The 22,530-nt window shown below is 47.7% G+C and overlaps 1 protein-coding gene across 2 annotated transcripts in view; it reads right to left on the minus strand.

The window, feature by feature from the left end:
- SRGAP3 (SLIT-ROBO Rho GTPase activating protein 3) overlaps nucleotides 1–22,530 on the minus strand; it is a 257,503-nt gene that overhangs the window by 117,233 nt on the left and 117,740 nt on the right. For both annotated transcript variants that reach the window (XM_049640934.1, XM_049640935.1), the window contains exon 2: nucleotides 19,052–19,244. In XM_049640934.1, the coding sequence (XP_049496891.1) occupies nucleotides 19,052–19,244 (193 nt within the window). The remainder of the gene's footprint in view (nucleotides 1–19,051; nucleotides 19,245–22,530) is intronic.

The raw sequence follows: 22,530 nt of genomic DNA on the forward strand, positions 1-22,530 counted from the left end.
TCTCAAACTGTGATACCTGGACCAGCAGTATTGGCATCAGCTGAGAACTTGTTGAAAGCACAAGTTCTCAGGGCCATCCCAGGCCACTTACTAAGAAACCCTAGGGGTAGGCCCAGCATCTGTGTTTCAACCAGCCCTCTGGGTGCCCTAACACACTCAGGTTTGAGAACATTTGCCTCAAGCAGTTTCCATCCCCATCCCTCACCCTACTGTAAGTTCTTCCAGAGGAGAGACTGTTCTGTTCCAGGCACCACATCCAGTGCCCAGGGATGTGCCTGATTCCTAGTAGATGCTATAGAAATTTCCATGAGAAAAGAACACATTTGTGCTGGGTCTTGAAAAATGGGTAGGAGTTTTCCAAACAGAGGAGCAGAGAGAGAGAGAATTGTAGGCAGAGGGCACCATGGATACAAAGATAGAGAAGTGGCTCCGTAGAGCCAGAATTTCAAACATGTTAAGAGAGGACTGGTAGGACATGAAGCTGGAGGGGCAGATTAAGGGCTTGATTGTGGGGAGCAACAAATGCCAAGCTAATGAGCTTGGAATTTATCCTCTAGGTCACATGGTTCTCTACCTGGCTATACATTAGAATCACCTGCAGAGCTTTAAGAAAACACCAAGAGCCAGGCCCAATGCAAGACCAACTAAATCAGAATCTCCAGGGGTAAAGCCTTAGTATTGGTATTTTTTTTTTAATGTTTATTTATTTTTGAGAGAAAGAGAGAGACACAGCACGAGCAGGGGAGGGGCAGAGAGACAGGGAGACACAGAATCCAAAGCAGACTCCAGGGTCTGAGCTGTCAGCACAGAGCCCAACGCAGGGTTCGAACTCACAAACCATGAGATTATGACCCAAGCCAAAGTTAGATGCTTAACTGACTGAGCCACCCAGGCGCCCCTAGTATTGGTAATTTTTAAACATTTTCTGTAGGATTCTAATGTGCATCCAGGGCTAAGAATGCCTGCTATAGGCAGTGAGGAGTCATGAAAGTTACGTAAGCAGAGGTATGATTTAACCAAAGTGTGTTTAGATCACTGAGGGCAGACTGCAGGATGGATGGATAGATAGATAGATGGATAGATGAATGGATGGATGGATGGATGGATGAGTGGATAAAGGGGTGGGTAGATGGGTAAATACATGAGCAAGTGGGTGGATGGGTAGATGAGTGAATGGGTAGGTGAATGAGTGGATGGGTGGATAGATGAGTGGACTCATATATGGATGAGTGTATGGCAGGATAGATGGGGGTGTACAGAGGCATGGGGCTGGAGAGAGGACGACTAGTCATGAGGTGACCTTAGTCTAGGAAAAGAGAGAGATGATGAGGGCCTGGGTCGGTGGCAGTGTGGCCAGAGAAGGAAGGACTTGAGACACTTCCAAGGGAGCACAGATCATCATGGAGAGCTCCTGGAAATAGAGAGGAAGAAGAAGGATGGAGGAAAGTAGAGTGATTCCAAGGTGCAGATCTCAGGAAACTGGGTAGATGCTGATGACACAAACTGAGATAACAACTGCAAGGGAGAAGCAGGTTGGGCAGAAAATACTTTGCACATCCCATTTTTCACTGCTTCCTGATAGAAATGGAAAGATTAAGGGAGAGATGAGATAATTGAGCTGTTACTCAAATTACTTCAAGGGCTTAGCTCAGTCTGGGATGCAAAAATTGAGCAGCATCAGGGAATTAAATGTACAAAATTTATGGAAGTCACAGCCAGAAGGTGAATTTCAGGTGGGGGAAAAAGAAGGCAAGTGATTTTGAAAGGGTAAAGAAGTGCTGGGATGGCTTGGGGGCCATGAAATGAGGTCACATGGTCAGAGAAACTTGGTCAGAGAAAGCCAGCACAGCCCTTTCTCATCAGAAGCTGTGGGCAGGAAGCAATCTCTGCAATCTCCGACGGAGTCCCACAGGGAGGCAGGACAAGTGGAGGCAAGCAGAAGAAAGTTACCCGAAACAACCAAGGACTTGTCAAGCTAAAGTGAGCAGCTGCTGGGAAGACGAGGGTCTTGGTTTTCCCAGGCTTAGCTCGTTCGCAGTCTGTGTGTACAGGCCAGGCACAGCTAGGTGCTAAAGATGCAGCGGAGACCAGAGCAGGCAAGATCTTGCCCCCACATGCCTTCCACTCAAGTGAGGAGCCACACGGGAGGAACAGAAGATGGTGACACAGCCTCATAAATGTAGTCATGAGAAGGAGGTGTGGAGCAGAAGAGGGCCCTCTTGCCCACATTTGGTGGTGAGGTGATGGATGGCTTCCCTTCCCGGAGGAAGCACTTTCTTGACTAAGAACCAAAGGCTGCAATGAAGTTGGATAGGGCAGAGCTTTCTAGATGGAGAAGTATGGTGAACAAAGGCCCAGAGGGAGGCTGGAGAGAACATGTGGGTGAATAGAACACAGTCGAGTGGGGCTCGAGCATGGCGTTCTGGGGTGAAAGATGGAAGGTTGGAGAATCAGACAGAAGCCACAGAGCCAAGGGCCTTTGTAAGTTCCATTACAGAGTTTGAGCTTTGTCCTCAAGTCAGTGGAAAGCCATCAAAGGATCTGGAGTGGGGGAGTGAACGGGTAAAACTGCATCTGCAGACTCTAGCTTTGGCTACTCTGTGGAGGATGGGCTCAAGGGGGCCAAGAGAAAAGATGAAAGATTCAAGAAATACCTAGGTAGTGAACAGACTGGGTCTGGAGATTAACCGGATGGAGTTTGAGATGCGGATGGGGAGGGAGGAAGAGATGTCCAAGGAGACTCCCAAGTTTCCTCGGTTGGGCACCTTGGGAGAGCAGGGGTGGCATTTGCTAAGCTGAGGAGAAGCAGAGCAGTGGTGAGGCAGGGAGGGACAGAGAGGAACTCTGTTTGAACACAACAAGTCTAAAGGGCTTAAGGAATACCAGGATGGTGATATCTGGGCTAGAGAAACAAATGGGGAAGGTGGTAGCAAGCACTCAGATGGTATTTGAAACCATGGAATGACATGGAACCCTGTACAAATGTGCATGACCACATGGTAGAAGAGGCAAATCCTCAGGAGGCCTGGCAAGGCTGAGGCTGGAGGGACGGGACAGGGCTGGGCTCCTCCCCTCCCCCTGGTTACCTAGGATGGCCATTATAGGCTATCCCATCCTTCCCTGCAGAGATGCTGCCCAGGCCTGCCATCCAACCAGCAGGCCCATGCGCTTGGTCTATCCCAGAATGGAGACTGCTTGTTCTGCTCTCCTCACCTTCTCCCAGCCCTGGCTCCCTTTGTGTAGGGCAGCTCATTAATAGACTACAAGGCTTGGCTGGGGCGGGGGGGGGGGGGGGCGGCAACAGGGCTGTCCACAGCCAGGATCAGGGGCGGAATTGACTGCTTTGCGGAAAGCTGCCACCCGTGATCTTGGCCACAATGGTACCAGGCTCTCACCATGTCAGAAAGAAGACGCAAGAGCCACAGATGGAACCCAACATGGCAAAACAGAAAGTTGCCTGGACTTGAGGGTGAGTGTCCACCTGTGTCCACCACACTGCCTACGTGACTTTATGCGGGTCTGTGCATAACCTCTGTATTCTGGCTACACAAATGGTACCATTAGCCTTGGGATTAAACACCAGAAAACAGCTCCATGGTCATTCATTCAGCAGTTCATCCACTCAATACATTTTTTATTGAATATTTCATATGGTCCAGACCCCAGGGATGTAATTTTGAACACAACAGACACAGTTCCTGCCTCCGCGGAGTTTACAGTATAGTGAGGGAGACAGACACCGCTCAAGAAATCCTGCAAATGTGTGTCAAGTTACAACTGCAGGAAGTGCTAGAGAAAATGGTGCCAGGAGAGCCCATAACAAGAGGACCTGGCCTGGGGGTCCCTGAAGTATCTCTGAGGAAGCAGTTTTTAGGCTGGACTCTAAAGGAAGAGGGCGGGAGCCTGGTAAGGGGGGTGGGAGGGGAGGCTCAGGGGACAAGGGCCCAGGCAAAGGGAAGAGAACAGGCAAAAGCTCATGACGGGGTGGGGGAGTTTGGTGCATTTAAGGAACTGAATAAAGGCCAATGTGGCTGGAGTCCAGGAAGCAAAGCGGAGGAGGGGACAGGTCAAAGGCTCCAGCCAGCACATCGATCACCATCCCATTGGCCATCTGGATTGTACCAGAACCCCAGGAAGAAGCACCCAAAGACACATGGAAGAGCTGGACACCAGCCTTCCTTTTCCAGGGGGTTACTTGTCCCTTTTGAGAATGGAACCCCTTTGACCTGAAACCCAGCTCTCCATTCCAGCACTCATTTCGCCTGCTGCAGCCACACTTTTGGAAGGTGTCACAGTGAACCTGGCCAGCGCGCTCTACTCTAAGGCACATCTTGAGCAGCCTTTCTGCTTTTCCAATCGTGCATCCCAGTATCTATGCAGCAGGCAGAAGCAGCAGGCATATACATATGTATGTGAGAACTTTCACATACATATGTATATATATTTTCTTTTTCTTTCTTTCTTTTTTGGCCAGAAAACAGCAATGAAAATTTCTGGTGAGTCACAGCTTTCTTTCTTTGGCTAGAGTTGCTGGGTATGAGGCTCCAAGAGAATGCAGCTTAGAGGAGCAAGGTCTTGCCAAGCTGGTGAGCTAGGGAAATGAAATTAGCAGTGAGCCAGCTTCTCCTGCTTCTCAGCTGGGGGCCGGAAAATTCCGCCTTGCAAACAGAACCCATTTCCAGGCCTTCAGAGCCCCACGCTGCAGATGAATCCAAATCTACTGCCCTGGGACTGTGGTTCCTCTGGGAGAGAGGCAAGCTCCTGCAGCTGACACCATCGCCAAGATGCCAAATCCCTGCCTCTGCCTTCCTGCTCCCTTCTAAGACGTTTTTGGGGCTTACGCTGGCTTGCTCAGCAGACTGCTAGCAAAGCTGCCCCTGAAAAAGGCTCCCTCAATTAGTTCCAGGGCCCAAAAGGTAAGCATAACCTCTTGCTACCTAAGCTGCCCTGAGCAGGATTTGGAATTCATCGCCCTTACTTGGAGCATGAATCATTAAGTCTACAAATATTACCTGAGTGCCATCTTATGTGCCAGGCAATGGTAAGCAAAATGAGTCATACTCCCTCATTCATGGAGTGTACAGTCCAGTGGGGGCCTCAGGTGATAATCAAGTCATCACATAAATACATAGAAAATTTCGGGGGACCTGGGTGGCTCAGTCAGTTGGGCGTCCGACTTCAGCTCAGATCATGATCTCGCAGTTCGTGAGTTTGGGCCTTGTGTCAGGGTCTGTGCTGACAGCTCACAGCCTGAAGCCTACTTCAGATTCTGTGTCTCCCCCTCTCTCTGCCCCTCCCCTGCTCACACTCTGTCTCTTTCTCTCAAAAATAAATAATAAACATTAAAAAAAAAAAAAAAGAAAGAAAATTGCATCAGTGATAGGGGCTATGAAGGAGAAATGCATGGTACCTCAAGGGTCTATGGAGGGGGCTTACCCCACCCCAGGGAGGTAGAAGTGAGCATCTGTTGACCATGCTGGTCCTTCTTACCATCGAGGCTTCAGTTGAGATGTTTCTCCTGCATGTGGCTTTCCCTGACACTCAGGGGCTCCCTGGTCCCTAGCACAAACCCCTATTTTATTGTTATTACTGCACTCCCATTCCTGAGATTTGTCCTGTTCATTTGCTTTCTGCTTCTGGTCTCTGACTCCTCTCAAGCTTATGTCTATCATGTTCACCACTGTTTCTCTGGAAGGACAGGGCACACAGTTGGCTGAAGAGATGAAAAGTATCCAGAAGGATAAGCTGGATTCACAAGGATGGGCAGATTTCGGTGTAACACAGGGATAAAGGAGAGCATTCCAGCAGTAAGTGTGAAGGCTCTGTGTGCATGGACGCCTTGTAAAATGGAGAGAAGGCACGCGTGGCCAGAGAGCAGAGAGGAGGTAACCAAGGGTGCAGACAAGGCTGGAGAGGTAGCATGAGCTGGGGCCTTGAAGGCCAGGATGAACGTCTGGGCTGGGTACTGTTGTACACAGCTGCTGTAACAAAGCACCGCACTGGGAGGCTTAAATAGCAGAAATGTGTTGTCTCACAGTTCTGGAGGCTACAAGTCTGAGATCAAAGTGTCAGAAAGGTTGATTCCTTCTGGGGACTGTGAGGGAGACCCTGTTCCATGCCTCTCCTCTAGATTCCGGTGGTTGGCTGGCCATCTTTTGTGTTGCTTGCCTTATAGACATATCACCCCAATCTCCGCCTTCGAGTTCACATGATGTTTTCCCTGTGTCTGTGTCCAAATTTCCCTTTTTTATAAGAACACCAGTCATGCTGGATTAGGGCCCACCCTATGCGCAGGTTAACTTGATTATCTCTGCAAAGACCCTATTTCCATATAAAGTCACATTCTAAGGTTTTGGGGTTAGGACTCCAACATGTAAATTTTGGGAGGACACAATTCAACCCATAATAGGCTGCTGCCCCAAGTGGATCAGGAGCCCCAGAACAGTTTACATGATCGCTCAGGCGTCTTTCATGTGGTCCATCAGAGGAGCGAATGGACCTGGGATACAGAAGATAAAGTCTGACCCCATTAGCTGGCATCCAAGGCCAGTCCACCCCGCTCCCACCTCCCCCTCTCTGCTTGCAGAAACCTTCTCCAGGCAGTGGATGAAGCTCTGAACCAAGGATGGGTTTCTTCATTTATCTTTTTTTTTTTTTTTTGCCTCAATTTGCCTGAGGCCATTGTATTGTGAGTTGGAGAGGTTCTGACTCTGGTTAGATTCTGCTGCTAAACAGCTCTAAGTCCTTGGGCTTGTCGCTCTACCTCTCTGAGGCTCTGCTGTCTCATCTATCATATGGATGGATGAGCGACTCAGTGGCCAGTGAGGGTCTTCAAATGTTAACAATATCGACTGTTATTTTCCAAAACCAAAATGCATACACATGAGCTGACAAAGGCTTTTTTGTTCCCAATTCCCCAACTTAATTATTTGAAAAGCCTCACAAGATGCACAAAAATGAAGACGGTGAATAGCCATTATGCAGGACCCTTTCGTGTATGTATCTTCAATGACAGGACAATGAGGCTGCTGAAACCCAGGAAGGGGGTAGCTAGCTCTTCCCAGCTCGTGGGCATTCCTGCCTTGGCACCTGTGCATATTCTGTCTTCACTCACTTTGAATGCCTTCCCCTACCCTTTCCACATGGCAAAAGCCCACTCTCTGAAGTCTTGTTCAAAAGGCTTTTCCTTCAGGGATTACCTGAGATCTGTCTAAATCACACATTTCAATCTTCTCAGATGGTCACCTCTGGACACCTTTTATGTTGTTGCTTAGCTCATCAATCGCCACTCACATGTATGGGGCTTGATCCTCTGCTTATTCTAGAAGCCCTTTGAAGGCAGGAACAGTCTCTTGTATTTCCTTGTATTCCTCCAGAGTCCTTGGCAGAATCTAATTCATCCATTCATTCACCTGTTCACTTAACTCGCTCTTCTAATATTTTTTTAAACCTCTGCCACATGTGAGGGACAGTCTAGTCACAGTGGATTGAAAAGATGACTAGATGTGCCTTGAGAAGGCTCACAATCTAACAGGTAAAATTAATGCAAACCAAGAATTATTACAGCTATTGGTCAGAATTCCTCTAATTTAAGTGACAAATATACTTCAGGCTGGCTTAAGCAAAAATGATAGTAAGTGGAAGGAGGGAAAAATTTAAAGGATAAAACATTGTAATCAAAAAATATAAAGGAAGAGGAGGGAGTTGGCCTCAGGAATAGCTGGACCCAGGGGTTCAAAGGATGTTCTCAGGATCTGGTCTTGCTCTCCCCATCTCTTGGCTCTGCTTTCCTCTCTCTGTGTTGGCTTCACTCTCAGGTAGGCCCTCTACAGACCAAAAATACCCTGGCTGCCAGTAATCCCAGTAGAAAGACAGCCTCCACCCCCCATCAGTCCACTAAAAGTCCTGGAATTACATTTTATTAGATTAAAGCTCTGCGACCAAGATGATTCAGAGCCAGTCACAGATTCACCATTGCTCAGGGATGAGTCCCCAGAGGAAAATCTCAATGCTGTTATCAGAAAAAAGGAGGAGGGGGGCGCCTGGGTGGCTCGGTCAGTTAAGCGTCCGACTTCGGCTCAGGTCATGATCTCACGGTCCGTGAGTTCAAGCCCCGCGTCGGGCTCTGTGCTGACAGCTCAGAGCCTGGAGCCTGTTTCGGATTCTGTATCTCCCTCTCTCTCTGCCCCTCCCCTGTTCATGCTCTGCCTCTCTGTCTCAAAAATAAATAAACGTTAAAAAAAAATTTAAAAAAAGAAAAAAGGAGGAGGGATGCTAAGCAGGAGAGGGTACTGTGTTATGCTGTGTAAGGAATGGGATCCCAGAGGAGGGAGGGAGGAGCTAATTCTGCCTCAGGGTAGAGGGAAAGTCACAGGAGCATTTGCATTGGGCCTTGAAGTACACAGAAGAGGTGCAAAGGGAAAAGATGAGAGCATCCTGCAGGCAGAGGGAAGCCTGAGTAGTGTGAAGCTGTAAAGTCAGATAGGACATGGGCTGTTCTGGGGCTAGCTGTCTAGAGCAGGGCTGAGGGAAGGCACAGTGGAAGCAGAGGCAGCTGTGGCAGGAAGGACCTTATACATAGGTCAAGGCTGCATGAAGGTTTAAGTGGGCCAATGATGAGATCACTGGGGCAGGGAGGCCAGGTGGGAAGCAGAGGAGCCATCCAGGTGAAGAGGAAGAGTTTATCCTGGGGCTTCGCCTCAGAGCCACCACGACAAATGGTGAATGTGAGTTTTTAGGGCAAGGAGAACGAATTGAAATCCACTGACTAGAAGCTATCTTTGGCTGATGCCAACCCTGAGAAAGAATAATTCGGAAGGGGAAGGACTACATCCATTGGGTCACCTGGCTGAGGCAGGATCTGCTTACCCATGCTTCGGTGCTGAGTCAAAGGCTGGGGCTCAATCCCAGTTGTCCCTCACCAGCTGGGTGAACTTGGATAGTTAATTAGACCTTTTCTTTCCTTATCTGTAAAATAGGATTGATAACGGCTACCTCACAATGGCACCTTAAGAACTGAATGAGGTAATTCACGGGATGCTCTTAGCATCAAACCCAGCATATGATAATTATTATTGTTGTTATAATCACTATTATTACCACTAGCAGCTCATTAGGTTATTAGGAAATTCCAACGATGGATGTATATAGATATATGACCCATGGTAGGCTTTCCACAAGTGTTGGTTTTCCTCCCCCACTGCAAACTCTCATGTATACTTCAAGACCCAGTGCAAATGGTCCTGGGACTCCCTCTCCACCCTGGAGCAGGCTGATTCACTCACTTGTTCTCACACCTCAAAGTGATGGCACACTGGGTCTGGTGTCCATTAGCACCTCTGAGCTCCCCCCTTGAACTTCCTAAAAATATTCTTGGCACCAGAATGAAAATCTCTACCTCAATGGGCAAAGCCCGGCCAACCTCATCTTCTCTTTCCCTACAAACCCCTTTGCCTTGGTTTATCCATCTGCAAAATGAGCACACCACTGTATATGCAGTGCTAGCCCTGACCCATGTCTCCTCTGGTTGGTTCTTCTACTGATCACCTGGGGATCCTAAATCAGGACTCACCTTGTCTGGCCTTCAGGTCTCTTGTGTGTCAGGTGGAGATAATGACACCTTTTCTGACTCCCAGCTCCACTAGGATTCTTGGGAGGATTTAAGCAACTAAGGCTGGGGAGGTAATTTGCAATGTGTAAGCAAGGTACTATATAATCTTCCAAGGTCATTATTACCCTATTTGTCTAATGGAATTGAGTCAAAAGTAAACCCCTGCATATTCCTACTTGTTACAATCCCCTTTATAAGATGTGGTTTATATATACAATGGAATACTACTTGGCAATGAGAAAGAATGAAATCCTGCCATTTGCAGCAATGTGGATGGAACTGGAGGGTATTATGCTAAGTGAAATAAGTCAGCCAGAGAAAGACAGATATCATGTTTTCACTCATATGTGGAATGTGAGAAACTTAACAGAAGATCATGGGGGAAGGGAAGGGAAGGGGAAAAAAACAATTTCAAACAGAGAGGGAGGGAGGCAAACCATACAAGACACTCAGAAATACAGAGAACAAATTAAGGGTTGATTGGGGAGGCGGGGGAGAGGAGATAGTGGGTGATGGGCATTAAGGAGGGCACCTGTTGGGATGAGCACTGGGTGTTGTAGGTAAGCGATGAATCACGAGAATCTACCCCCAAAACCAAGAGCACACTGTATGTTAGCCAACTTCGCAATAAAGTATATATTAAAAAAAAAAAGATAACAGTGGACATCATGTCTAGAAGTGAATGGAGAGGTGAGTGGGCTTAGAGTGGGTCATGGGCTTAGGAATCAATAGGCTTCTTCCTGATTGTAATCAAACACCACAATGCCCAACAAGGAATGGCAAGCATGCTTTCAAATGCAGTTATAAATAAAATGCAAATGGCCATAAAAAAATAAAAAATGAAATCTCCTTTATTACATCATCTATTTTTCATTTTTAGAATAAAATTTAAATGATATGCACATATATATTTATATAAAGCATATCATACATAAATAAACCACATCCTGGTTAATACTTTGGAAGTTGCTAATTATAGTCTCTGAAGATTTCAGGAAAGCTGGTGTAGGATCTAGAAAAGAGCCAGAAGGGAAAACTTGGAAGGAGAAAAAGGGGTGTAGCTGTTGCAAAGACCACGGTTTAGGCTGAGATTCCTGCTTTAGAATCCCTCCCAGCAATGAAAACAGAAAGGTGGAAGATGGAAAGGGTAGTGATGCAAGACATTCACTCTCCAGAAGGAGCTAGAATGACTCCGGGGGCGGTCTTACATGGGCTTCAGGCTTTTTGCCTTTCCTGCAAACCCACCATATTTAATACCTCCCTGTTAATTATTTACTTTTTACTTAAGTGAATTTATTTACAAAGGACTTTCCCCAGTCTTAGTTAAAATAAAATTTTAAAAAACCAGCATCACTTGCCATAAATAGAAAGTTAACTGAAGAAGTAAGTTCAAGGAATACAAAATAGCATCATTCAATCCTAGGGAGATGCTGGTGCCTGAGGTCTGCTCTCTATTTGTGAAAGGGGAGATTAGAGAGGCATAGCAACATACTAGTAACCAAACTGAGACTGTCTCCTTGAGCCAACCACAGAGACTGAAAAAGAATTAAAGAATTCAATATTTATGGTTCATGTGCTATCAGTGATCGCACCCTCATTTGAAGGAACACCAATCTGGTCTGACCAGCCCTCATGTTGCAGAAATGCCCACTTAAAATACCGGATCTTTGTGTGCACCCCTCCACAGACTGGGAGCTCACATCCTCAAGGCAGCCCTTTCCTTGATGGACAGCTCTGGCTACTGGAATGTTCTCTAGGTCGAGGTGAAACAGTTTCTCTGAAAATGCTATCCTTGGACCTCACCTCTCCCCTTTCTGTAGTCACACAAAGTAAGTCTATCTCCTTCATATGTTTAAAGGAAGTATTTGGTAATATCTTGGTCTTTTCAACTACTCATTCAAAAAAACTTCTATCATTGATCAGAGAGGGAGAAAGAGACTAGAAATGACCCCTTGCCTTCAAGCAGCCATCAGACTCAAGTGGGAGAACCAGACATATGAACTGGAACATTCCTTGGTAATCTGACAGTAATAATGTGAGTGACACACAGATCACCATGGGAGGCCAGAGGAAGAGCAGTTGACTGTGGGCCTGGGGTCTACAGCAGGGGCTTCCCAGAGGAAGCAAGCCTTGAGCTGGCCCTGCTGGGATGAGCCAGAGCTGCTCAGGAGGAGAGAAGGGAACCCTCAACACCCACACATGCAGGACTGGTCTAGAACGATGGGTGGCTCTCAGGAAACACTAAACTATCCCAGAGAGGTGACGGGATACCCAAAGTCATGCAGTTTGAAGCAGTTTTGCATTTTGGAGCCCAAAAAACCAAGGTCAGAATTCTAGCTCTGCCACATACCTGCTCTAGCCATGTCCCTCTGAGCAAATGACTTAACTTCTCAACCTCAATGTTTTCAATGAGAAAGGCAGGATAGTACCTGCCTCAAAGGTCACCATGTTTACCACGAAAGTTAAATGAGGCCACACATGCAAAAGATCTAGTAGAACACGTGGCATGTGATGAGTATCTGAAGGGTTAAACAACCCGCACAGCACAGCACCGAGCGATCAGGAAAGGTGTGGCTGGCACACGGTACTGGAAGAATATCAACCCTGGGAAGTATTACCGGAAAGCTATTACTAGTGTGATACTAGTCATAGTAATAGTAGTGACTATGAATGGAGACAGGAGCCCCACCTGGAGGACCTTCTCCTTCATCCCACCGCAGTCTAAGCAAACCTTTTGATTCTGAATCCTCAGCCCATTGACAGGCTCCATTTACCTGCTACCCAAATGCTTCTCTGCTTAGGTTTCACCTGAAAGGCTAAACCTAAATTATAGCATCTTTTTAGGGAAATACTACATCTGCGAGAAAACGTTAGTTGCTCGCTGGAATCCTCCCTCCCAACTGCTCCGTGAAGAGATGCTCCAAACCTTCTTCACAGGGACTATTAAGCATTATTCATTAGCTAGCCACGTACCTCCCAGTTCTTTCCAAAATCTGACTTTCCCAACTTTAAACATATTTCAATACAATTCTCTGTTGCCTTCCCCACACCCCACACCCCCCCCCCCGCCACAGCTGTCCAAATAGCAGCAACCAACAACTGGCTAGAGAAAGCATTTTTCTCAGGTATAGCCCATGGAAGGTAAGAGGTATCAAAAACTGTGAAGGTGTCAGGATAGAAGAGGACATCACCTCAGACACGGGGCACTATTTGCATGTGGTGCTAATATTCCAGATGGAAATCTGGAGCTGGGCTAGGATGGGGCTTTTCAAACTGGGTCCCAAGCAGTGCTAGTTTGGTGAAATAATAATCAATATTTCAGGGGAGGGAGAATTCTGTGATCATATAGCTTTCAGAAAGAAATCAACAGGCTCATTTATTGCAGAACTTCTCAGAGCCTTCTATCCCCTAACAGGTGTTCGGAATCTTTAAGAGGGAGTATGGAATAGGTAGTTGCTCCTAACTCCATTCACGTCCCCTCCCCAAACCGCCCTAGCCCCTAGACATATCAGTGTATTGATGTCTTAGAAAACCCTCCACTGAGGGAGAAAAAGTCTTAGTCCTAGGAAACCTCTGGCTTCCTAGAACTATTCAATTTGTTTCAAGGACATCCACGTACCCCAGAGGCAGGTTTTAAGCCCCCTGTGTGCTGCCCCCCGCACCACACTCCTGCTCAGGAACGGCACTCAGTTCCAGGTCTTGCAAAGGACAAGCCAAGCTCAGGCCAGGGCTGGCTGGGAAAGGACTGTGGGTTACGGACCTGACTCTGGGGAAGAGGAAGGGTCTAGAAGGCTAGCATGGACTAAAAGTGAGTTGTGACTAATTTATCATCTGGAAAACCACTGCAGTGGGTGCCCTTAAATATGAATGAGCATCAGAATCTCCTGGAGGGCTTGTTAAAATACAGACTGCTGGGCCCCACCCCTGGAGTTTGTCATTCAGCAGGTCTGGGGGGAGGCCCGAGATTTTGCATTTCTGACAAGTCCCCACGTGACGCTGCTGGTCAGGACCACACTTTGTAAACTGGTGCTCTAGAGTCCCGACTGCCCAGTCAGGGAGAGCACCGTAAAGCCCACATTCTGTCCTCTCAACAACACTGTGCCAGGCACGACGCACAAGGAGTGGGTGACCCTTTGCCTGAATGGTTTCACCAAGCTCATAAGGCAGCCAGAAGACAGATGTCCCCTTCCCTGCCTCCCACCAGCCCCACGTCAGAGCAACTCCAATCACCACTTGATCTCTGTTCATTCATTCAACTAACATGTAGTGCGTGCCAACCAGATGCCAAAGCAGGTACTAAGTGACCCTAGTCAAGAGCCACTCTCTCTGCCATCTCTGAGTTCACAGCCCACTGGTTGTCAAAAGGGGACAGACAAGAACACAGGTGATTTCAGCACAGGATGGTAGCTTCTGCCTCACGCTTCTCAAGTCCTCTGTCAAGTCACAGGTGGAAGATATCCTTGATTCCTCTTTTCCTGAATCCTACCTCTGAAAGACTACCCAGCAGTGCCCACTCCTCCTTGTCTGCTCTGTCATCACCCCTACAATCGTCAACACCCACCTGCAGAGCAATACTCCCACCCACACCACCCATCTCCCCTGCTCTACTCGTGCCCCCTCCGGTGCAGGGTCATCTTTCAAAAACAGAAATGGGAGGGGCACCTGGGTGGCTCAGTCGGTTAAGCATCCGACTTCTGCTCAGGTCATGATCTCACGGTTTCTGAGTTTGAGCCCCGTGTCAGGCTCTGTGCTGACAGCTCAGAGCCTGGAGCCTGCTTCAGATTCTATGTCGCCCTCTCTCTCTAACCCTCCCCTGCCTGTGTGCGCTCTCTCTCTCTCTCTCTCTCTCAATTATAAATAATAAACATAAAAAGTTTTTAAAAAACAGAAATGGGATCATGCTTCCGCCTACTTACAATGCTTCAGTGGCTTCTCACACTCCCTCACCACCATGGTGTTCCAGCCCCACTGGCCCCTCTTCTCCTCCCCCTGCCCCCAGAGCTGCCCTTACTCATTCCCCAGGTCTCTGCTTAAATGCCACTTCCTCAAGGCACCTTCTCTGACTGTTATTCTAGTTCAGTGTGGAGATGAAAGAGGGCTGTAATCCTTTGACAGTCCTCCGACAAGAGGAAGGCTTTATTTCCTATCTCCCTAAAGCTGAGCTCAGGCTAAGAGGTGGTGTTGTACCAGTTCCAGGCCTAGCACTGAAGAAGATGGGGCTTCCCCAGTGCTCTCTCAGAGTCCTGGATTATGGTGTCTGAAGCCTGACACCCAGCTGAAATACCAGGTAGAGAGGCCCTGATACCACATGGGGAAGGATTCAGCCCAGCTGGGCCCAGCCTTCCAGCCATCCCCACAAAAGCACATTAAGTAAAGCCATCTTGGACTGTCTAGCCAGAGCAGCCACCAGCTGAATATCGCTCAGTGATCCCAGTCAATGTCATATAAAGTAGAAAAATCACCCAGTTGAGCCCTGTCCAAATTCCTGACCCACTAAACCATGAGTTACTAAGATCTGGGACTAAGTATTGCTGTTACACATAATACTAACCAGAACGCTCTGCATTGTATTTATTTCCATCATAGCACCTCCTGGACAACTATACATTTTTTTCAATTGCCCAGGCAGATAAGGAGCAAATGGAGAAGCACTGAACTTAGAATCAAGAGACCTGAGTTCTTGTTATGGACTGAATGTCTATGTCCCCTTAAATGTCATATGTTGAAACCCTAGGCCCAGTGTGATGGTCTCAGGTGGTAGGGTCTCTGGCAGATAAGTAGGATCGGGGCAGAGCCCACATGAATGGAGTTCGTGTTCTTAGAAGAGTCAACAGAGAGCTTGCTCTCTCTTCTCCTCACCATGTGAAGACACAGTGAGAATGAGCGGTCTACATGCTGAGAGGATTCTCACCAGAACCTGGCCATACTGGCATCCCATCTGGGCTGGACTCACTGGGCCTGAGCTCCCTGTGGCATAGAATTCAAAGAAAGGCTCAAGTGATGGCTCTGAGGGTTCACCTGGGGTAGGTTGAACATCTGGAGAACAATACCATCACTTGTCTCTTTTCTACCATCACATTATGCACATTGAGGATGTCTTATTTTCTTAGACTGTGCCATGTGCTGAAACACAAAGATGATTAGAACACAGTCCCTGCTCTCAGATAATGTACCTTCTCTTGAGAGACAAGCACATGTCTTGGGGCATGCCCACGGGTGGTATGGATGGTTGAGGTGGGCACCACGTCCTTTGAACTCTGCTACCTGCTTGCTCTTTGGGGCTCAGTTTAGATGTCACTTCCTCTTGAAAGCTTCCTTGAGTCTGACCTGGTGCTTCCTCTGTGTGCCCATAATATTCTGTGTTTGTTGTTTGTTTATTTAGCCGTATTTACTGAGCACCTACCAGGTGCCATGCCCTGATTTATAGTAGTAAACAAGACAGGCGGTTCCTGCCATAGTGGAATTTCCTGTGTAATGGAAGAGAGATGAACAATCAAACAAAAAACAGAAGAAAGAAAATATCATCAAATGATTGTTGTGATGGACTTGCAGCTTCTAGCACCGTGCAAAATAGGTTTATAAGCCACCATGGTCTGTGGTACTTTGTTACAGCAGCCGAATGGACTGACAGTCCCCATCCCAGTTCAGACACTCATTTGCTGTGCAAATCAATTCCTTCTCTTGGGCAAATCAATTCTCTCTCTAAACAAAATCTGTCAGCCACAGCAGGCTTTATAGACCAAGTACGTTTCCGCCCTCCCTTCCTTACTCCCACTCATTCACAACCCCCCCACCCCGCCCATTTCTGTCTGGCACTGGGCCCACTGCACTGGGAATAAACTAACAAGATCTAGGCCCTTCCCTCAAGGCCCTGAGAGGCTACCTGCCAGAGAGATGGACACTCTTAAATGAAGTATCTGTAAGACAGCAAGACAACCCTTCTCTGGACAGCAGGACGAAGGACCCAGAGCACAGCACAGATCTTGTCCACTGAGCTCCAGAGAGGCAGCCAGAGGTCAGCAATGGTTGGCCCTGGGGTCAAAGGGCAAATCCAGGCATCCCTTAGAGACTCCTGCTTCCAAAGCTGCATTAGCATCGTGCGGAGGGCCTATGCCAGCTGCACTGGCCTGGGCCGACACCCTAATTAGACTTTCATAGTGTGTCAAGCAGCCTGCTTGGCCCGACTGCCAGCTGGGGCTCCTGTTCCGTCTGGTGGCCTCTGTTTAATGAACCCATGAGGGGCTGGCCGAGCTCATTACAGGCAATGTGAAGGAACAGGGGACCCCTGCCCATGCTCCCCTGCTCCCCCGCCTTTCCCCCATGTTCACGCTGAAAATGGGAAGGGAGGTGACTGGCAGGAGCTGAGGCCACAGTCTGACCACACAGCCCTGGATGGCTCCAGTGACAGCTCAGCCAGAAACAAGGGTTTCCATGCGTGCATCTGTATCTGTGGTTTTAGGGGAGCGTTCACATCTCTGTTCTCAGGCTGCACCCTGGCCCTTTCTTATCTGAAGCCAAGGAGGCAGAAGGAAAATGACAGTTCAAATCTGTCTCTTTGCAATGGCTGGTCCACAGACACGTTTGGACAAGCTGCTTTTCTCAGAGCTTCACTGTCCTCATCTTTAAGATAGGCCAGTAACAGCCACCCGGCACAACGTGCTTGGTTATCGCACTCAATAAATTGTCATTGCTGTTGCTATTACTAAAAGACAGGCAAGAGAAGGCACCAAAACATGAGCCATGTTTGCTTCTGAATGGCAGGACTCTGCGAGTGACTTTTTCCTCCTATTTGTCTGTATTTTCTAAATTGTATACAATGAGCATTTTACCTTCATCATTTAGGAGGTGAGGGGGAGCACATTTTCTCAAAAAAAATCTATCAGAAAAATGAGATTATGTGTGTGAAAGGGCCTAGACACTGCCTGGGAGGAGGTTATTGATAGAAGCTTCCTCCTGCAGCCTAAGTTTGAATAGAGATTGGTTAAAAAAAACAAGCATGGTATTTGCAAAGATATAATAAATTTTTGCCCCTTGATAAAGCAATCTGCACGAAAGTGAGGGTTCACATGGCGTGGCACAGACCAAAGGAAATGTTTAAGGGAATTTAAAGGAAGAGCATTCCTTGGCCATAGCAGTACACAAAAAAATATACGTAAGAAGGTGGAAGCAAGCCAGTGTCCCCTGACAGGTGAATGGATAACTACAATGCGCTCTACACATACAGTGGAATATTACTCGGCCTTCAAAAGGGCACATGCTACAATATGGAAGAACCTGGAGGTTATACTAAGAGAAAGAAGCCAGTCCCTAAGGGCAACTACTGTATGAGTCCACTTATATGAGGTCCCTAGGGTAGTGAGATCCATAGAGGCAGAGAGTAGAATGGTGGCTGCCAGGGTCTGGAGGGAGAGGAAATGGGGAGTTAGTGTCTGATGGGTACAGTGATGCTGCTTTGCAAAAGGAAAAGCATTATGGGGTTTGTATGGTGGTGATGGATGCACAACAGCATGAGTATCCTTAACACTACAGAATCGTACATTTAAAAATGGTTAACACGGTAGTTTATATTACATACATTTTACCACATTTTTTTTAATGTAGAGAGAAAAACGGGATGGAACCCAGAGGAAGGAGGAATGGGTCGGGGTTGGGGGGGGTGGGCGGTTGAAGTAAGTTGCGGATGCCCTGCCTTGAGGGCGACTGGCTGGAGACACAGCAGGTAGAGGAGGAGGAGGTCCCCGCAGCGTGACAGCGGGAGGGACAGCTGCAGAGAGCCGCCCTGCGGAGCGAACGCTGCCCCTGAGCGGCTGCTACCTCCTACCTGCACTGAGGAGGCTGGCCCCACGCGGGTTCTGGACAAAGCGGTTTTGTGGCTGGCGGACTCGGCCAGCCACATCAGTGCCTGAGCAGATCCGAGCTCACAAACCCCAAGTTTGGGGTGTGAGAAATCAGGGCCCAGGAGGTTGCGTATCATAAATTAACAAGGCAGAAAAATAACCTGGGCACGGCTCCTCCAGAGGAGTAGCAAAGGGGGATGCGTTGAGCATCACTTCCACGGAGAAGAGATTCTGAGGTCACTGTGCTGAAGGAATGGGGAAGTGGGCTGGCTGACCCCCAGATAAAAGAGAACTGGGTAGAGTCAGGATGTCCTGAAAGCGGGGGGGGGGGGGGGGGGGGATGTCACGCTGGCCCAAATAAAGACTAGTACAATGCCTGGTGCTTAGTGGGATAGCGGTAGACAATTTACTGAGCATTTACTGTCTGCGCTAAGCACTGCTCTTGTGTTTCTCATCTATTCCCTACAGCATCCTCCCCGCGTGGGAACTATTTGGATCCTCCCTTCACGCGGAGGAAGTCAGGCACAGAAAGGTCAGTAACCCAGGCTCGGCCTCCTTTGTGCTTTGCTGCCTCCCACCGGCCCAGGCCCCGGCCCGCTCTCACTTGAACTGGTGCTCCCGGGAACTGCGGATCTTGGAGGAGAAGCGCTCCGCCAGCTTCTCCAGGCTGCGGGAGTACTCGAGCTCAATCTCAGCTTTGCGGCGGAAGAACTCCTGGAGGTCCTGGAGCAGCTGCAGGCGCGACTCGGACTGCTGCTCCAGGCATTTGAACTGCTCCACCAGCTGCGTGCGGATCTCTGCGGGCAGAGGCAAGGCGCAGCGGCGTTAGGCTGTGCTCGGGGACAGCAGTGGGACGCGCCCGGCTGACCCAGAGCCCCGTCGCAGGCACTGCAATTCCTGCAGCCCCCTCCCCGCCGCCACCCTCCGCGTGCCCCGACCCCAGCTTCTGCAGGCACTGGCACAAGGATCGGGCACAGGGCGGTTCTTGTCACGTGGTCTAACCCAATGTTTCCCAAAGGTGAATCATTGTATGTCACCACCATGGTTTTTGCCATATCCACATGCCGCCAACGTTATTGTTTCTTCCACACGATCTAGTGAATTGGCTCCCTTTTTTTACTGAAATGAACTTACTTGAAGTGAACGTTTTTGTGTCACTACGCTGAGGGAAAAACTAGGCCCACTTGCCATCCTGGGGCACGGAAAATGAGTTCAACGAAAACAAAAATTTTGTAAAATTCTATCCAGAGACCGATGCTTACCAAAGGCCCTGAGCCCAAGCTGCCTGCTCTCTATCAACAAAAGGAAAATGGGAGTGTGCAAGGCGTTAAAACCTTTCTCCAGATGCAGTCGGGCCTGAGAGAGGCTGAGAAGGGGATGTGGGGGGGGGGGGGGAGACTCTTGGGTTTCAGTGTTACTTAAGGCCACATCTGTGTTCCACTTTACATCACCTTGAGGTCCATGCATAAACATCTCAAGTACCCCTAGAGGAATGTCACCCACCCTCCAGGAAATACTGACAGCAAACCAGATCTGTGCAACCAGGGCAAAAGTTCAAAAGCTGGGGAGGTAGAGATAAAAGTCACAGCCAAATCCCAATAACTATAGCCAACCTCATCTTCAAACCTGTAGTGCTGTGCTGTCACTGCTGCTGTCTCTCTGCTTTAACTCCTTCCCTGCCATCCCACAAGCTACTCAACACCTCAGTCTCCCCACAGCACTCTGCTCACACAAACTCCCTGCTCGAAACACCCCACAGCCTGCTTCTGAGTATTAAGCCCAACTCCTTAGCATGGAATTTAAGGCCACCAGCCACCCAGCCATAAACTTTACTACTCAGGGTTTACCCCCAGTAGACTCTTGAGACCATTCAAACTCGTCCTTGAAATGTCCAATCCCACCTGCATGAACAGGCACTCTGTCTGAAATGATGGCCAACACTACCATCTCAGCATCCTTCAGAGAAGTGGTCTTCACAGGGTGCCACCCCACGCTGGGGTACACAAAGGTTTCCCCTGGGGGTATGCAGCCAGGAAAAGTACAAGGGAATCAGCAGGAGATTCTGTTTCCATCCCCACTCTTCCCTGCTCTGCCTGAGAATGTGTCTCAGTCTAGATGGCATGCCTGCCTTCTTTCCCCACCTCCCTCTTCACACCTGCTTTGCAGAAGAAAGACCAACTTCCTCGTCCATTCACAGTCTATGGTGCAGTGCCCCTAAGTGTCAAGATATCTGGGTGCCCCCCAAAATGGATGATTTAGCCTGTTGTTGTTTGCAAATCTTCCTTTGTCATCATGAACGCTTGCTCCTCAAAGAGTGGTCTGTGGACCAGGGGGCTTGTTAGAAAAGCAGAATCTCAGACCCCAATGCAGAACTTCTGATTCAGAGTCTACATTTTAGCAAGATCCTCAGGTGGTCCTTATGTCCCTGAGAGTATGAGAAGCACTGCCATCAACCATCCCATCCATCTCCTAATGAGAAGCATTTCCCACACTATTGTACTTTTTATGTTTAGTCATTATTTATCAAATGTGTAAAATATTAGTGTCATTTTGATAAATTGCATATGTGATCACTGTAATGACAAATCAATCCAAAAGAAAGATACTTAGAGCTTTTATGGGCAAAGGAAACATTTTAAATGTCCACTTCAATTTATATACATGTTTTGGATCTAAAGAAGTATGATAGAGGGGCAGCTGGGTAGCTCAGTCGGTTGAGCATCTGACTTCAGCTCAGGTCATGATCTCACAGCTCATGGGTTCGAGCCCCACATTGGGCTCTGTACTGACAGCTTGGAGCCTGGAGCCTGCTTCAGATTCTGGGTCTCCCTCTATCTCCGCCCCTCCCCCACTTATGCTTTGCCTCTCTCTCTCAAAAATAAAATAAACATTAAAAAAAGAAATTTAATAATCAATAAAAGAATTTCAAGTATAAAAATATATTAAGATAAAATTCTGTTAGAGAAATATAAGGGAATTATGAGTCCAAAAAGGTAAAGAAAAGTGCAATATAAAATTTCTGACTTATCTGGGTAATTTTTGATGGATAGTGGTAGATAACAGTGCATTATGGCATTTATTCTACTACCTGGAGATTCCCTCATGACTACATACCCAAAACAAATCCAGAGTTTATGTCCACCAAAAAAATATATAGAAGAATACTTACAGTAGCTTTCTGGCCAAATAATAGAAACAACCCAAAATGTCCATTAAGAGTAGACAAAACCTTTTTTTATTGAGATTTCAATGGAATACTATATAACAATGGAAAAGATGAACTCCCGCTACCTGCCGCGACATACTTGAATCTCCCAGACCTTATGTTGATTGAAAGAAGCCAGAACAAATGAGATCATGCAAAACTAGTGTATGGTGACAGGGGTCAGAGAAATCGTTACTGTTGGAGAGGCACTAACTGACAGGAGGCAAAAGGGTGCCTTCTCGAACACTGGAGATATACTATACCTCCATTTGGGTGGCAGGTACACTGGTAAAAAAGAACTGAGTGGCATACCTGAGATCTGTGCATGCTGCTGTATATAAGTGATCCTGCGATAAACAGGCCAAATTAAAAATGCTATGTTAGTTTCCATTTGATGCATTTAAGAGAGTAGTGTAATTTTATGATACAAGGTCAATATTTACAATATGACATAAATGAGATCCTTTGTAACTACTTAAAGTTACAATGAAATTTTTTCAGATGTCGAGTTAAAATGTGTGAGGCAAGAGAGTTTTCCCCCACCAAGTTCACTTAGAGGGCAGGCAAGCAAAAGAGCTTAAACCCTGATTGAGAGCCCGTGTCAAGGACAGCTCCTCCCAGGGAGTCCTGGACCGCTGTCTTGGCCCTACTCTGAACTCACACGGTACTTCCGGTTTGTCTCTGCCTCGTGCTGTTGTTTTCATTCTTTCAGTACGTGTGTCATAGCTGCCTTACCTCCTCAAATGAAATTTAAGCTCTGCAGGTGGGTTTTCCCCACACATAATAGATCATCAGGAGATCAATATCTGCATATTTATCTTTACCAAGTGCTTTCACCCAAGGACATTAAGTGTTGTGATTATAGGAGTCTCACTCGA

Source organism: Panthera uncia, chromosome A2 (genome assembly GCF_023721935.1).
Source record: "Panthera uncia isolate 11264 chromosome A2, Puncia_PCG_1.0, whole genome shotgun sequence".
Classification (NCBI taxonomy): Eukaryota; Metazoa; Chordata; class Mammalia; order Carnivora; family Felidae; genus Panthera; species Panthera uncia.